The sequence below is a fragment of the Lissotriton helveticus genome, chromosome 7 (assembly GCF_964261635.1).
Source record: "Lissotriton helveticus chromosome 7, aLisHel1.1, whole genome shotgun sequence".
Taxonomy (NCBI): domain Eukaryota; kingdom Metazoa; phylum Chordata; class Amphibia; order Caudata; family Salamandridae; genus Lissotriton; species Lissotriton helveticus.
In genome coordinates this window covers 429,569,578-429,586,005 of record NC_136068.1, presented here as the reverse complement: position 1 = coordinate 429,586,005, position 16,428 = coordinate 429,569,578, and the positions used below count along the sequence as shown (strand labels likewise).

Genomic DNA, 16,428 nt, shown 5'->3' with positions numbered 1-16,428 from the left:
TCTGAGCTGGGATGGTGCAGTGAGCTAAAAAACGGTGATGGATTAAAACCATGATCTCTTGACTTGCTAAGAGTATTCTGCATCATTCAGAAACTCTGTCCATCACCACCCCCCTTTTCCAAAATCGGGTTTGTCAAACCATCCCAGCCTGACTACTCTAGTTTTATGTTGCTTCTTTGTAAATACATCTTCTATCCGGTATGGCAATGGGCAACTGTGCCGCACCGTCATATGCGAACCTTTTCATGCACCAATTTGAATCCGAACACATTACATCCAACCAAGAATGGAGTAATCATTTAACCTGTTGCCATCGGTATATCGACGACATCTTCCTGATGTGGAAAGGTTCTGAACTCCAATTGGTGACAGCCATTAACAACTTCAACCAAGTAGACACCAGGTTACAATTCACATATACAATCAACCAAACGCAGATTCCATTTCTGGACGTCAACATTCGGATTGAGAACAATAAGCTCCAAACATCTATTTTTACCAAGCCCACAGATCGTAATAACTATTTACATTTCACTAGTTTCCACCAGATGAGCCTCAAAAAGCACCTGCCATATTCTCAACTCCTTAGAGCTAAGCGCATCGCAATCACCACCGATTTGCTCAAAGTCGACAGCTCGATCCTAGTGCAAACATTTCACCAAAGAGGCTATCCGGACAACATAATCAAATTGGCAGAACAGCGAGTATCAACGAAAACAAGAGCAGAACTACTGACTGTTAAAAAGCGTACAGAAAATAAAGACAGTCGTTCTTGTTTTGTGTCAAAGTTTTCCACCACCAGCACCCAGATTAAAGCTTCCATTATGAAACATTGGCAGCTACTCCAACTGGAACCAGATTGCAATAACATTTTCCAAACACAGACAATTTTTGCTTACCAACGCACTAAAAATATTCAACAATTGCTCAAATCCAAGAAAATTTCTACGGATGATATCTACAATGGATCCACACCCTGTCATAATTGTGGGAATTGCAACAGCATTTCAAAGGCACCATTATCCAACACCCTACTCAGGGTACACCCATTCCTCTCAAAGTGAACGCTACATGTGATACCACCAACGTGGTATATCTCCGGAAATGCCCGTGTGGTTTTCCCTATGTGGGCAAGACGGAGAGAAAAATTAAAATCAGACTCGCTGAACACCGTAGTAACATTCGGACTAAAAATGTTAAATCCTGTGTAGCGGAACATTTCACCAACCATTCTCACAACGTTAGTCAGTTACGTTTCTTGATTCTGGAAGTCGTGAACAAAGTTGCAGGAAGAGATAACAAGAAATTTCTTCTACAAAGAGAACTTTATTGTATACACAAACTGAATTCCATTTATCCGAAGGGTCTCAATGAGAGACTTGAATACAGCTGTTTCTTATAAAGCATTCTTTGTGCTTGTTGATGTCACTGTCTCTGTGTTTTGACCCCTCTGCTACCTTTAGTTTGTTCTCCTACTCACGTTCCCACACTAGTTTTTGACTGTTTATCCACCTCACTTCCACCTGCTTCAGCCTTTTTATCCTACTCACACACGCTGGAGACTTGTTCTATTCTTTACCTGCTCCCCGCTTTCTCTACTCTCCTGCACCTTCTTTTGTCCCACCTTCAAACTCTTTTAACTGCTTATTCTATTTCCAACATCATCATACACCTTGGTCATGGTAAATACTGATTTATACGGTCTTTATTCTTCTCTAGTTTTCCTCTTCTTGACGTTTTGTTTTACCCCCCCAGTATCCTCACGTTTTTTCACATTCATCTGTTCCCACTGTTTACTATTGCTCTATTTCTTTTTTTCACCCGGATGGTTTTTTCTATCCATTATATCACCATTATTCATTCTTCGGTTTATTTTACATTTCCTTAGACATGTACGTATTATTATGTCACCCTCCTTACACTCATATATTCTTCTTTTTTCATGTGACTTTCTATTTTTGTTTCACCTCTTCCGTATTTCGTTTTTCAGTTTTCCTGTGTTTACTTTTTCAGACAACTTTATTCATCCCATTTAACTGACTGGTTTTTGTTTTTACCCCGCATACTCTTCAGTCCTCTTTTCATGTTTACTTTACGCTTACTGATAACGCCGCTTTAGTTTCCGGCGCTTAGCACGACACACTCGTGTTTGCGGTTTACTGGAGTGCACGTTTTTCTGGCTATGGGGTAAGCTGATATTAATCCGTCACACTTTGTTACTGTATCCCATAGCATGCTACTCTATTCACCAGATACCCTACCTTGTCTCGCTTAACCGGGTTCATTCCACCTCTTAAGTGCACGTTTTGAATAACGCAGTTCGTTTGCTTGAGACACATGATGATTTTAGTTTTCCTGACATCACTTTAATCTTTTCCTTTTCGACACACCGAGCGAGTAATTATTTATGCCACATCTTGAGTGTGGGCTTTCTTTTGGGTTCCTTTTCACCATACAGGATCTTTGTTTATTATCACATTCACGCCATTCTTTAATATAGGTTGTAGCACGTTTCACCTTACTTGGCACCGTACTCCTTTATACTTAGAGGTTTCAACACTATTATGAATAGCATATTCTGACAATTTTTAGCTCCTACCCTGCGCTACATCTTCTGTATTCTTTTCTTTTTAGACATTCCCCCGACGAAGAGCACTGCTCGAAATGCATAGGGGATGCATTTATGAATGACGTGTACATACATGTTGCGATTTGTTTTGAAATTATTCAGTATTTGATTTAATACTTTGAAGATTGGTTCAAAATAAACCATTTCCTAACAAATAACACTTGAGATTACTTTTGGACTACATATTTCAAGGCGTACTCTTGCGCCTAGGAGGATTCGAGATTTATTTTACACTGAGTAAGATCCTTTTGTATAAAGTAGGAACCCCTGACTACAGGACTTTAGATTTACCTGGACGAAACTCTGCTACAGAATCCCAGAACTTCAACTATCTACAAGTCGTTGGATGACCGAAGAATCTCCCTTGGAGTAAAGGAGTTACTCCCCTGCAAGGCAGGCACCAAAGACGCATCTGTCCGGTTTGCAACTATGCAGCTCCTGAAGGACTCTGAAGACTTTGCAACACAGAAGATGGGTTTGCAAGTTTCCCCAAGGCCGATCCGTGCTCTCAGCAAACCTGAGATCCAAAGTCCTCGTGGGGACCGTGCAACCTGAATCCCTGGACACGTGCACATTTGCAGCAGCATATGCTTTTTGGCGATCCTTGAGGCTGTGGTTTAGGCTCCTTGTAGTCCAGACCCCAAGCAGTGATTCCACTGAAGATTACTGGCCTACACTCCACAAGTGTCCCGAGGGCTGGTATTTTGTGATTCCTCTCGAGGTCCCTTCGCGATCCCTTGTCTGTCGACATGTGGGTCCCTGGGAAGGGTACTGTAACTTTCAATGGGCTTACCTGGCTGTTCCAGATGTGTCCTAACTCTCCATCCATTGCTTGGGGAGTCACCAGGACCTTGCTGGTCCATACCAAAGCCTTTCTACTCTCAGCGCGTGAGTTGCAGTTGCCAAGGCGTGTTGGTCTCCAATCCGGACACCGCCCCATCAGCACTCGACACCCTTCATGGGACAGCTCGGCTGCAGACTCTGCCCGTCGTTTACAGCTCCTGGTCCCCGTGGCAGCGGAGTCAAGCTGCACCTCTTCGCACCTGAAACACCTGACATTGGTGGGCAATGGTCTACCGTACCCCTGGTCAGACCTATGACAGACCTATGACACCTATGCACCCGACTTCCCTGGGTGAGGTAACACGAGTACTCCAGTGCTCACCTGGGTGCTGGCCTTAGAACCTTCTAAGTCTAAAAGGGTTTGCTCCAAGTCCACTCCTAAGTGTCCTTAAACCCTAAAATTCCAACCGCGACTTTGCTATAGGATTGTACGGAGCTCGCTGCTGTGTTCTCACACTGCACGCGTCCCTCGTGGGTCCCCTGTGTCACTACCTTGGGTGGTGCCCTGGGGTCCCAGCGATTCTACATGCTCTAGGCACTGTGTCTAGTCAAGTCGTGGTTCTTATACCACTTTCTTAATACATGGTTTGGTCTCCCCCAGGGGCCCGTTGCATATTGTACTATTTGCTAGCGTTCTAGTGTGTTGATATTGTGTATCTTGCTCTATAATCTCATAAAGAGGTTAGTAGAGAGTGTTTAGTAATAAATACATATGTTTTATATATACCTTGTGTGGTTCTCCTTTCATTTGGTCATTCAAGAGGTTATAATCTGGTAAACCAAGCTGCTTTACACTCCTTCAAGACTTGGCCTGAAGGCTGCTCTCCATAGCTACCACTAGGATAGCTTTCAATAAAGGTTGTCTTAAACCTAATCATCAATAGGGGTTGCTTGGACTGGTGCAAGGTGCCCACTATAACTAGTGGACAGCATATACATTTAGTGGGCATTTTCCCCATTATTGCGTGTAGCGTTTGAGGTGTTATTTCAGCATCCCACCCAACATGGTTGCGATATAATGTTGGAGCAAGTGATATATCCCACTCCTGTGAGTATGTTTGTTTTAAGTATATACAAAGGAGATCGGAAAAAGCCAGTAAATTACTGTTTCTCCCTTTGGGAAATCCATAGCAATTGCAAGCGGCCAATCTTTTTCAGCCAAAAGGATGTCATATCCATGAGTCAGGTTCTCCCAAAAGAGACCTTTAATTTTTTTGGGTATGTCCCCCTCTATTTGGAGTGTTATTTCATTTAACCTATGTGGGACACTTACCCGTGTATCCGGTGTCTCACTGTGATATGTTCGTTCAACTCCGCTGTCACCAGAAATTACATCAGGTTCTGGTGAGCTATTGTTACTTCTGCTGTGCTGTCTAGCATTGTCAGAGCCTATTCCCCGTTCAGAAGTTGAGTCCTCAGAATTCTGGGCATGTCTAACTTTAAGACCTGCTACTTTCTTCTTTATAAATTGTGGTTTAGATTTTGTTTTTCTTCTTTTTTGGAAGTATAGTCTGAAGCATGTTGCTTGTGTCTGGACTTTGCAAGCTCTTCTTGTCTGTGTTCTGACCATCCTTACCTCTCGCGTAACTTCCCCCGTCGGCTGGTGGTCTTAAGGTCCTGAACCTGAGGTGCTATTTCCAGGCTGCACAGCTGACCGTGCATCGAAAAACCATGGTGCTTCATTGCTGAAGCTTTTGCTGGCATACCAATTTGGAAAGTTCTCTTGCTGCCTAAGAACCACAGATCTGCTGGAGTTTACATCTCCCTGTTGGTACGTGCTAAGGTGGGGATTTGGGATGAAGTACAACTAAAACATGGCCTTTCCACCCTGTAATCCCCACAAACATCCATAATAGGCAATACAGATTTCCCTCCAGCTCTTAAGGGGGGTACATTTACAGTTTGGCAGGACTCTAGCTGTAAGCGAGTGGGAGACCTTTTTGATGAGGATGGTCTTATGGGCTTGCCAACGCTTCAGTTAGCGTTTGGCCTCCCCGCCATGGCCTATTGGCAATACATATCTGTTTCTCATTGGGTGATGCTGCCTTGGCTTCGTCCCCATGCTAGATGAGTGCTGACGCCCTTTGAGAAATGGCTTCTTTGACACCTCTCTGACAAGAGAATACAGTACGAAGTATACACCTTTCTTCTGACCCCTGGGACCCCGTTGAAAACTACAGCACGCATTAGGTAGGTGGGGCAATCTTGACGTCTTTTTACGGATGAAGAATGGAATGATATTCTACACCATGCCAGTGCTACCGCTCTTAATACCATCAGTAAGGAGATGTTATTAAAGATTGCTCACTACTGGTAATTCACCCCAGCTAGAATGGCTCATTGGGATCCAAGTAAAGACAGAAGTTGTTGGCGCCAGTGTGGACAGCAGGGCACTCTTACCCCTTTGTTAAGACAGAGTCCCAAATAGGAAACTTTTTGGGATGGGGTTCTGGAAGCATTAAATGCCATATTTTATATGGACATCTCTAGATTTCCCAGTTCGGGTCTCCCCAACCCCCTAACGTATTCCTTGAAATCATGTAGAGGCAAAGCGATTGCCTTAGCATTGGGTGAAGCAAAACAAGTGCTTCTCTCTAGATTGGGCATAAAGGTCTTCACAGTACATTTGGACTGGCTTCATGAATTATGGGAACTGCTGGGAATAGAGAAGTTAACAGCTGCCACCACACATACCCTCCCCATGTTTGATAAGATCTAGCAGGCATGCATTTAATATCTGTTGGTGCAATTCCGCAAACTGACCTGTCCACTTTATTTGCAGATTCTCTGACTATCATTTCAATTGACTCTCCCTTGCACTTGTCACCGCCGTGCAAACCACTGCACTTCTCAACCAATAAACATCCTGAGTGGTATCATATTCCCTTTAGTCACCAACACTCATACTGTCACTTTATTACTATATCTTTCTTAGTCCTATGCTATCCTTCTCCACTACTACATTTACGTTTCTTAGTTGCCTAATCACCACCGGCCAGTAGATGTAGGTGAGACGGTGCTGTACTACATGTTTTTCTACTAACAATAAAAAAGATTTAAAAACTAAAAAACAACCTCTTGATCCAGAGAACATGAACAGTTACCACCTAGTCTCCACACTCCTATTTTTGGGAAAAGTCATTGAAAGTTGCATAGCGTCCCACGTCACTTCACACATTTGAACAAACAACCTCCTACACACTCTCCAATCAGGATTCGGTCAGGGCCATGGGACAGAAACTGTGATCATCCAAATAGTCGATGACTTCCTTAGAATACTCGACTCCAGTAACTCCTGCCTCCTGGTCCTCCTGGATGTATCCACCGCATTAGACACTGCTAACCATCGGGACCTTCTTCGCACTCTAGAAAAAATCATGGAATGTGGAAGCCCAGTCCTCAACTGGTTTTTCTCATACCTAACCAACTGTTTCCAAATTGTAAAAATGGGTAACTTGTACTCGAGACCAGTCAGAGCACATCAAAGGGACCCTAAAGCCTTGTTCCTCTCTCCAACCCTCTTTAACCTCTACCTATGTGTGATTCTTAGACACTCTGGGATTCTCTGCCACCTCTACGCCGACAACACCCAAATTGATATCAAAATCTCATACACAGAAGACATTGCCCTGCTTTCAGTCATGTTCTTAAAGATTTAAAACTGGATTTCTAATCACCCTTTAAAACTCAACACAACTAAAACAGAATTTCTTTTGATTTCCCCTCTGAAAGCAAACACTCCAGTACAGGAATGGATGTCTAACTTCACCGCCCTGGATGGCTGCCCTGCTATTGTCCAGCATGCCAGATCACTGGGTATCACGCCTGACAATCATCTCAATCTTCCCAGCATATTGCAACCATGGCCAAAAGTGCACAACACCAATTTAGCCAACTTTGGGGCATCAGGCAATTGATCCCGGAACAAGACCTCATAACAGTGATGCAGTCTCTCGTTCTCTCCAGTTTAGATTGTGGAATTGCCCTTCTCTCAGGTATTCCAAACATTCACCTAAGCCCACTGTGAGCAACACTACATGCAGCAGCATGCTTTGTTTTATGTATCAGGACATTTGACCACATTTACCCTGCCCTGTTAACCCTTCAATGGTTTGCCACTGAAGCGCGGGCCCAATTCTAAACTGCCTGCATTACACACAGAGTGCTGCACTCCTCTTTACCCTCCTATCTAAAAGAGAAACTGAAAACCTCCAGAGCAAATAAGGGTTCCACAGCCCTGTTAAGTACCACGCATCAGGTATTAGACTAATGCATTTCAGTGTGGTGTTCCGCATCACCGCACTGAAATGGAAAGTCTGGCATAATAGGCATATCGCGGTAGCGTTGCTATTTAATTCCCAATGCTCACAAACTTTAGCTGGTGGAGTGGAAACACTCCGGGGCGTGCACGCTGCTACCGGCAGGCTTATTGGGGCTGGCTGAGCTGCTAGCTATATTGTAACAATATGATTCTGGATTCAAAACACTGTGCCGCATACACTTTGTTCACGGATGTCATGTGAGGCAGTGCATTGCCTAATTGCAACTAGGGAGATGCCAGCTAGGTAACTGGCCACTGAACAGAGTTGTGACATAGAGATTTCAACAGGCAGAGGTCCTTCTGTCTCACGCGGCGGTGCGAGTGGGTGGTTGCAATTCATAATGAGATTGAAGTTGTGAGAGGCTGGCAGTGGCAATGGCACTGTGCTTGCATCGCAGCGCGGTGAACAAACGTTTAAAATTAATGTTGAGCACTACGATCGGACAGATCTGGACCCAACACCAAGGACCACGGCTGCCTCTTTGGGGCCCAGAACACCACTGTGCATCAGCTGCTGCACAGAGAGTCTCAAAAAGAAAACTGCAACCCGGTCTGCCACTGCGCGTTTGCTGTAGGTAATCGCTGCAAACACAAGGCAGTTCGTAACTGAATGTGGCTCTGCTCGCCTCACTAAGTAAGTGTACTTGTACCCTGGAGTGTGCATAATCTACCTCTCTAGTGTCTACTAATAAATATTTTGTTGGCTTGTAATAAATTATTAAATAGCAATTTTAGCTTGGTCATCAGCTGCCTGCCCTGTGTATTACAGATGAAGTTCACACACAGTCTCACTCTAGTCTGTCTGTGTACAGCAATTTTCAAGTGCTGCATGACATATTTGAAGTCGTACTTACTACCAGTCATGTCCAACATAAACAAATTACTTTCAATGCCCAGCGCATCACTACTGTCAGCAGAGCCTTGTGTAGCTTGTGACAGTCAGCTGTGGTGTGATCTGTGCTCCAAGAAAAAGGAGGTGAAAGGGGTGGGCTCATGTGTAGTAAAGCTGAAAAGAGGCATAGAATGAGAATAGTTCAATAGAAATTACAATGGTTTTCCATATACAACTGGTTGTAACATTAGCACCAGTTGATTGCAGCCTGTCCAAAAAACATAATTTGTCATTAATTCAAAATAATTCACTGGGGATGTAGCAGTGAAATATCAATCGTTTAAAAGGGTGGGATGGTGGTGTCATATGGTTCAGGCCCTTGGTAAAGGTTAGATGTCGACGTTTTGACCTGACTTAAGGCTCAAGGGGCTACTTAAAACCTCAGCTTGCGGGTCTTCCTCATGACAGGGGTTGACGAGAGGCAACCTATTGCAGGCGCCTGACATTGAAAGGCCCTGATGACAGCACCCTGGGACTGGTAATCCGCATCACTGTTGCGGTAAGGGAGGCCAAAAACCCTGGAGGGGTGGTGAAGGAGGATAAAATCAACCAGGAGAATTATCCAGTTAGGGGCGAATCAATCGCACTATTTATTCTTCTTGATGAGTCGGCAAGTAGAATTTCAGATGAACGTCCATCACAGTATCTATGCATAATTGTATTTGTACTGTTTCCTGAATATATTTCTGCATATTTTGAATTATAATTTTTTTTTTACCTAAATGCGCGGCTAAATGAGTCCTAGGACCAATTGCTGTTTTATATCATATGATACACAGGTCCAGAGCAGTGAAACCGAGCGCAATTTGTGTGTCTTCTGTGTTTAGTGATTTCAGATGCAAAACAGTACTCACACGCGTATTCCCATCAGTGGCCATCTTGAATAGGGGAGCATTTTCATTGAAATAATTTATCATGTGTTGGAACTTATGGCGTTTGGTGTGCAGGATCACTTTTAAAGTGCCTTTTCATTTTAGGCTATACGGCACCCCTCAATTAGCTTTGCGTATATCAGCCTGTTACACGTCAAAGGCGTGTGTGGAGTGTAATCCAATGCTGGAATTTGCTCAGGGTTACCTGATGCCAGTAAGTCCAGTCGCCTCCTCTTGTATAGTTCATTTTGGAAGGTGTTTTGACCACTGTGACAAGTTTTCAGCAACATTTTCAAAATGGAAAAAAATGATCTCAACCTTCATCATTTTTGTCTGTTCGGGGCACTCCACTGATGTCGAGGGAACCATGGCATGAGCAATTTGAAGCTTATTTGGAAGCCATTGAAGGGGATACCATTCCTCAAAAAAAGACAAAGAGCATTATTGGTATACAATTTGGGCGCAGGATGAAGAAGTGTGCTAAAAACTCTGCCCATGGAAACAGTGTTGATCTGTGTTGGCTCTGGTGAGAATGGAGATGCTGCTGTAGTTGATGAATATACCTCCATAGTATATAATTTTAACAAAAGATTTAATCCCTAAAAAGAACGTGGTGCTAGAGCATCATACATTTTTGCAGCGCTGTCAGGCTCCTGGAGAACCAGTTGATGACTTTGTGGCTGTGCTACGTACTTTGGCTATAACGTGCAACTACCGTGACCTCAAGGATGAAATCATACATGACCAGTTGATAAAAAAAAACATTCTCCAAAAGTGCAGGATTGTTTGTTGTCTACAGAAAATCCCAGTTTGGAAGCCTCTCTGCCATCGCATGGAGTACAGAGCACTTGCAACATTGTATGAAGGAGGTGAGTAGGAGTGGTGTGAGAGTGAAGAGTGAGCTGAATCAGATGGTGAAACTAGTGGATAAAGGAAGTGTAAAAGTCACTTATAAACTTCGTACGAGTATTGGTCGAGGCAATGACAAAACAGCTGGCGAGAGTGCAGAGCGTGCTGAATTGTCGTGTTTCAGGTGTGGAAGCAAAACAAATGTGAGCAGTGCTAAGTTTTGTCCTGCTGCCGATATTGTGGGCTTCAAGTAAGGGAGCGATTTCTGGTCTTATAAAGGTTAGAAAGGGCGAAGTCAGTGAAATGTGGATAGGAAGGTCCATTGAGGAAGATATGTATGACCATGATGACAATGTGGTATTAATGTTATCCCAGTCTTCTGATGGTGAGATTGACAAGTGTCATCTGTGTATTATGTTAAGAAAAGGAAACCTCCCATTTGTGATATTACCATTAACGATGAAAAAGTGAGAGTGATGGCTGATTCGGGTTCACTATTTGCATTGATTAGTGAAAATGACTAGGTGAGTGTTCCTGGTTTGAGTGAGTCACGGGTAAAAATATTTGCCTATGGGGTAAAAAGTTGGAGGTATTGGGCCAGTTTGAAGCTACATTGAGCTTTGATGGCAAAACGACTATGGAACTGTGTTTGTTGCATAGGGTGGTTCTAACCTGTTTGTACAATGAGCAAGGGGAACTAGATATAATTCTTGATCCCAACCATTCAGAGTTAGACTTGTCTAGACAACGCCTATTAGATTTGTGTTACAAAGAAGGGTGCAATGTGGATGAATGTAGATGGGTGTTTAAATACACAAATGTTTTCACAGATAAGCTGTGTAAGTTGAAAGGATTTGGGCATTGTATTGTGGTGAAAGAAAATGCTGTACCGAAGGTGAATAAAGTGAGGCGGGTACCTATAAATTTGAGGGGAGAGTTGAAGTCAGAGTTGGACAAGTTATGCAAGTTGGGTATTATCGAACCAATCGAGGGGCTGGAATGATTGGCCCAAGTTGTTTTAGCATGCAAATCGGACAAGTCTTTGCTTTTGTGTGTCGATTTGCGTGATTGAACTACAATATCTGAGTCGACTGCCAAAAACTCCCAAACATTCACAAAGTTTTGTCTACATTGAAAGTGCTATTACGTTGATATGTAGGCAGCCTATCACCAAGTGGAGCTGTGTGAAGAGTCCAGGCATCTGATGTCCTTCGTGACACCCGAAGAAGCTTTCCGCTGTAGACGTATGCCATTTGGATTAGCTTCGGCATCATCCGTATTTCAGAGGTTAATGATCAATCTGTTCAAGGATATGTCTGGAGTGCTATGTTTCCAGCACAATAGTTTATTCAAAGGATGGGTGTGAACATGATGAGAGACTGGAGAAGATGTTGAAGATTATACAGGTGTCTGGTTTGACTCTGAAAAGAGATAAATGTAAATTTTGTTGTGATGGGTTGTATTATTTGGGACACAATGTGTCAAGTAAAGGGATTGAGCAAAGAGGAAAATTCTGAAAGTGATTGAAAAGGCACCTGCCTCATGTGATAAAGATCAGCTTCAGCCTTTCCTATGTCTTGCCGAGTACTATGACACATTTGTGAAGAATTTTGCTGGTAAAACTGCATGTGTGTGAATTACAAAAGAAGAATGCAAAGTACGTGTGGACTGGCGAGTGTCAGTTTTTGATGTGATTAAAAAAGAGATTATTTCTGCACAACACCTAAAGCCATTTGAGACGCATGATTTGTACATCATTTCTACTGATGCCAGTACTCAGGGTTTGGGTGACGTTTACATGCAGAGGAGGGGTGATGGTAAAGAGCGGATTGTAGCTTTTGCGTCTTGGGCACTTCGTGGAGCTGAACCGACTTACTCCACCATAGAGAAAGAAGCCATGGGTTTATGGTGGGGTGTTCACTATATCAGGGATTTTGTGTGGGGCAACCACTTCATCCTCCGTACTGATCACAAACTGTTGATAGACTCATTCAACACAAGCAAAGGTGGCAGGGCATACCCGTGTATTGCTACGTGTCAGTACCATATGCAGGGGTATCAGTATAAACTACAATTTGTTCCTGGTGTTCGCAGTTTTGCAGCCGATTGTTTGTCATGATTACCAATAGACGCAGTGGGGGATGCGGATGTTGATGGGGACAATGACTTGGAATTTGTATGTGCCAATAATGTAATAACTGATAAGGTATTGTCAGAAGTGGAGTGGCGCACTGCTATTGAGGATGACAAGAGTTAATCAAGTGTGTGCCTGGCTACTGGCCATGCATACATGATATGAATGGTGCATTGGCTCATTTTTCGAGGTCAGTTAGCGAGTTGCCTATTGTCAATGGAATCTTATTGAGGGGCGAACATTTGGTAGTTCCTGTAAGTATGAGGGTCAAATGGCCCTAACGGCTAGAGCTGGAGACCTCGAAGCTGGGGAACCAGCTTCGAGTCTCAGGCGGGACGCTTAACATTCTGTGATTATGGGCAAATCACTTAATCTCCCTGTGCCTACAAAAAACAAATAAGTCTGTTTGTAACATAACTGGTGCTCATGTAAAGCGCTCTGATGCCTTCGGATAGAGTTCTCACTATAGAAAACTAAAAAAAGAAAGATTCTTGAACTTACTCATAAGGGGAATAACGGCATGTGAGCTATGAAGAGTAGGGTCAGAGAGGATTTCCGGTAGACAGGTGTGGATAGGTCAGTAGAACATTTTGCGAGGGAGTGCAATGCATGTGTTGTAAGTAATAAGTTACAGGTTACAGTGCCTTCTCTAGTAACGGCATTGGTCAGTAATGAGGTATAGTGGCATAAATTGGCGTTTGATATATCTGGACCATATGGTGTTCTAAGGAACACACCCACATATGCCCTGCTGTTAATTGATTACTTGTCCTAGTGGACTGAATTAGAGTTTGCAGTAAAATAGATTACAAGGTGGTGTCACCCGGGGCAGGTAGAGACGTGAGACCAGGCGCATTAAAGTCAAAGTATTTTATTTAAAGGGCAGAAATTATAGGGGTCTACAGGAAGTCCAAGTGATGTCGTCTTCAGGGGGATAGCCATCTCCCTCCTTGGCGTCTTCACTGGACCAGGCAGGCAATTGCTCTGGTGTAGATGGGGAACGAAAAAGAATAGAGAGGCACTCAGTTAGTGCTCTGCTGGCAAAATAACAATAGAGGAAGGGAGTGTGATGGGAGGCAACACCGCCAGGCTTCTAAGGTGGTGCAGGCCTAGGGACCGTCAAGCACGAGGAATGGAAATTACGCAGCTCGTCCTACGGGGATGTCTCTTTCCCCGACTAGGTTGCCTGCTCTCTCCCGCCTCCTGGCAACGTTACTCCCAACCTCCCGGGTCCCTGAATCAGGCACGTACCTGCTCTAGCCACCTTCCTCTAGGAGCGTGGCTGGGCGCAGCGTAGGGTCGTTGGCCTCCCGGCTCTTCCTCCTGTCTCTCGATAGTCCCTCCAGTCGCGACTCTTGCCTCCCGCTGAGGTTCGTCCATCTCGTGGCTCCGGAACACTCCACTTTCTTCCGCCTTCCGGTCCTGGAACAGGGCTTCATTGGGTAGAGGCTTCTTTTCTGCGGATGACTCACCGTACTCCCACCTCCAAGGGGCATGGCTATTGTCTTCCCGCAGTGGATCCTTAAAGGGCCAGCGGTATGTGTCACAGGGCGTCTCACCCCCGGGCAGACACACCTCCGATTCAGGGAGCTGGAGGGAAGAAAAAGGGTGGATGACATCAGTCTGATAGATATGGTCGGAGTCCCTGAGAGGATCCCGATACACCCCTCCCCTAGAATCGTCCCGGTCGGGGATGATGGGAAAAATGGGAGAGAAAATCTGCATTGGCATTCAGGACCCCTTTTCAGTGACAAACATCAAAACTGAAGGGCTGAAGGGAGAGGAACCAACGCATTATGCAGGGATTATTGCCTTTATTCCTACTCATCCAGACCAGAGGAGCATGATCCGTATACAGGGTAAAGTGTCTGCCTTCCAGGTAGTATCTCAGTTTTTCAATGGCCCATTTGATGGCCAGACACTCTTTTTCCACAACCGGATAGTTTTGCTCACGGGGAAGAGTTTCTGGCTGAGGAACAATATGGGTCCCTCTGACCCGTCCTTGGCGATCTGAGAGAGAACGGCCCCTAGTCCTGTCTCGGAAGCGTCTGTCTGTAGGACAAACGGGTGGCTGTAGTCTGGATAGACCAAAATGGGAACGCTTGTGATCAGGGTTTTCAGTCTGTGGAAGGCCGTCCTGACGGATGAGGAGGGATTGCTTATTGCATGTTTGGGGGTATCATTTTTTAACAGGTCAGACAAGGGGGCGGCTATCTCAGAGAATTGCGGTATGAATGTCTGATAGTACCCTAACAATTCCAGGAATGCTCTGACCTCCTTCTTGGTAGTGGGCAGAGGTGTTTTGGTGATAGCCCTGATTTTTTCTTCCTGTTGCTCTATGCTACCGCTACCCATTAAATAGCCCAGATATTTGCCCTTCTGAAACCCCATCCTTGACTTTTTTTGCATTCACATGAAGACCTGCTTCCTGTAAGTCTAGGAATACTTGGTGGCAGTGTTCTAGGTGTTTTTCCCAGGAAGGACTGAATATGATGATATCATCCAGATAGGCACATGTGAAAGCCCGGTGAGGTTGTAACACCTGGTTCATTAATTTTTGGAATGTTGCAGGGGCTCCGTGTAACCCAAAGGGCAGGACCGTGAATTCAAAAAGACCATCGGGAGTGGAAAATAAGGTCTTTTCTTGGTCTGAACGATGCAGGGGTACCTGCCAATAACACTTAGTAAGATCAAGATTAGAAATATAACAGGTGTCTCCTAGAATAAGCTCATCTACCTGCGGAAGAGGGTAGGCGTCCAGTTTGGAAATTGCGTTCACCTGGCGAAAGTCAATACAGAAGCTAACTGATCCATCGAGCTTAGGCACCATTACGATGGGGAGGACTAGTTTCTTCGGGAGTGATGAATGACCCCCATTTGAAGCATCTTTTTCACTTCAGTAGACAAGGCCTCCCCTTCTGGCTGCCGGGATGATATATGGTTTTTGTCGGACTATTCTTTCTGGGATTGTCTCTATACGGTGTTCTGGAAGGGTAGTCTTACTGGGAAGACCTGAGAAAAGAGGAGAGAAGGGTTCTAACATATCTAGTAGTTCTTTTTGTTGGTGGGGTGTTAGCTCCTGGTTGATTACCAGATGCCCGAGGGTGGAGGGATCCTCCTGGGAGGAGTAGGCTATCTTTTGAGGAGGTGGGCCTATCCATTTTTTAAGCAGGTGTGAGAAGTTGGCCTGATATATGATGTTTCCAATTCTGGAACCACCTTGTATCAGTCCAAACAATCCCTTATGGTGTCTGGTTGTAAGTCAACCTTATAGACAAGCTATCTTAATGGTAGCATAGACTAAGCAGCCTTAAAGGCTAAACTCAAGAGGTCATGTTAAGCGAGCTGTTTTACCAATCACAGTCCTGTAATATCAAATGAAAGGACACCACACAAGTATATATTATAAAAATATATGTATTTATTTCTAAAAGTAATCCCCCGTATTCTTTATGAACATAGGGCACAAGCGTTAAATCAAAAGCACAGTATAACATACAAAGTTGCACAATTTTGGATGAGGGCGAGGGGCCACTCAAACCATATACTAAAAAAATGGTATAAGAGATACCAATCGATCAGTGGTTAGGCCTAGGGCCTAGGGAATCGCTGGGAGCAGTCGGGACAAGAAAATGCTGAAGTCGGGAAAAGCCCGCGGGATTCGGGTACAGTGCTGAAAGCACAAGCATGTACCAATGTTAAGTCAATGGTGCGTAAAAGTTACACAAATAGAGTTTAAGGACACTTCCGCTGAACCTAGAAAGACAAAACTTTAGACACAGACCCTAGAGGTGTGTACCAGTGTGGGAACACCGGCGTTGCAATGTTACCTCACCCACAGGAAGCTGGTGCACAGGGTCGAAGTAGTGTCGGGTTTCGTCACGCAGG

The 16,428-nt window shown here is 44.4% G+C and overlaps 1 protein-coding gene across 1 annotated transcript in view; it reads right to left on the bottom strand.

The window, feature by feature from the left end:
• The window catches only part of LOC144768549 (uncharacterized), a 185,863-nt gene extending 171,935 nt beyond the window's left edge, over nt 1–13,928 (bottom strand). The window contains exon 1 of the mRNA XM_078652325.1: nt 13,792–13,928. Coding sequence (XP_078508451.1) covers nt 13,792–13,920 — 129 coding nt within the window. The 5' untranslated portion in view covers nt 13,921–13,928. The remainder of the gene's footprint in view (nt 1–13,791) is intronic.
• Between the last annotated feature and the right edge of the window lie 2,500 nt (nt 13,929–16,428).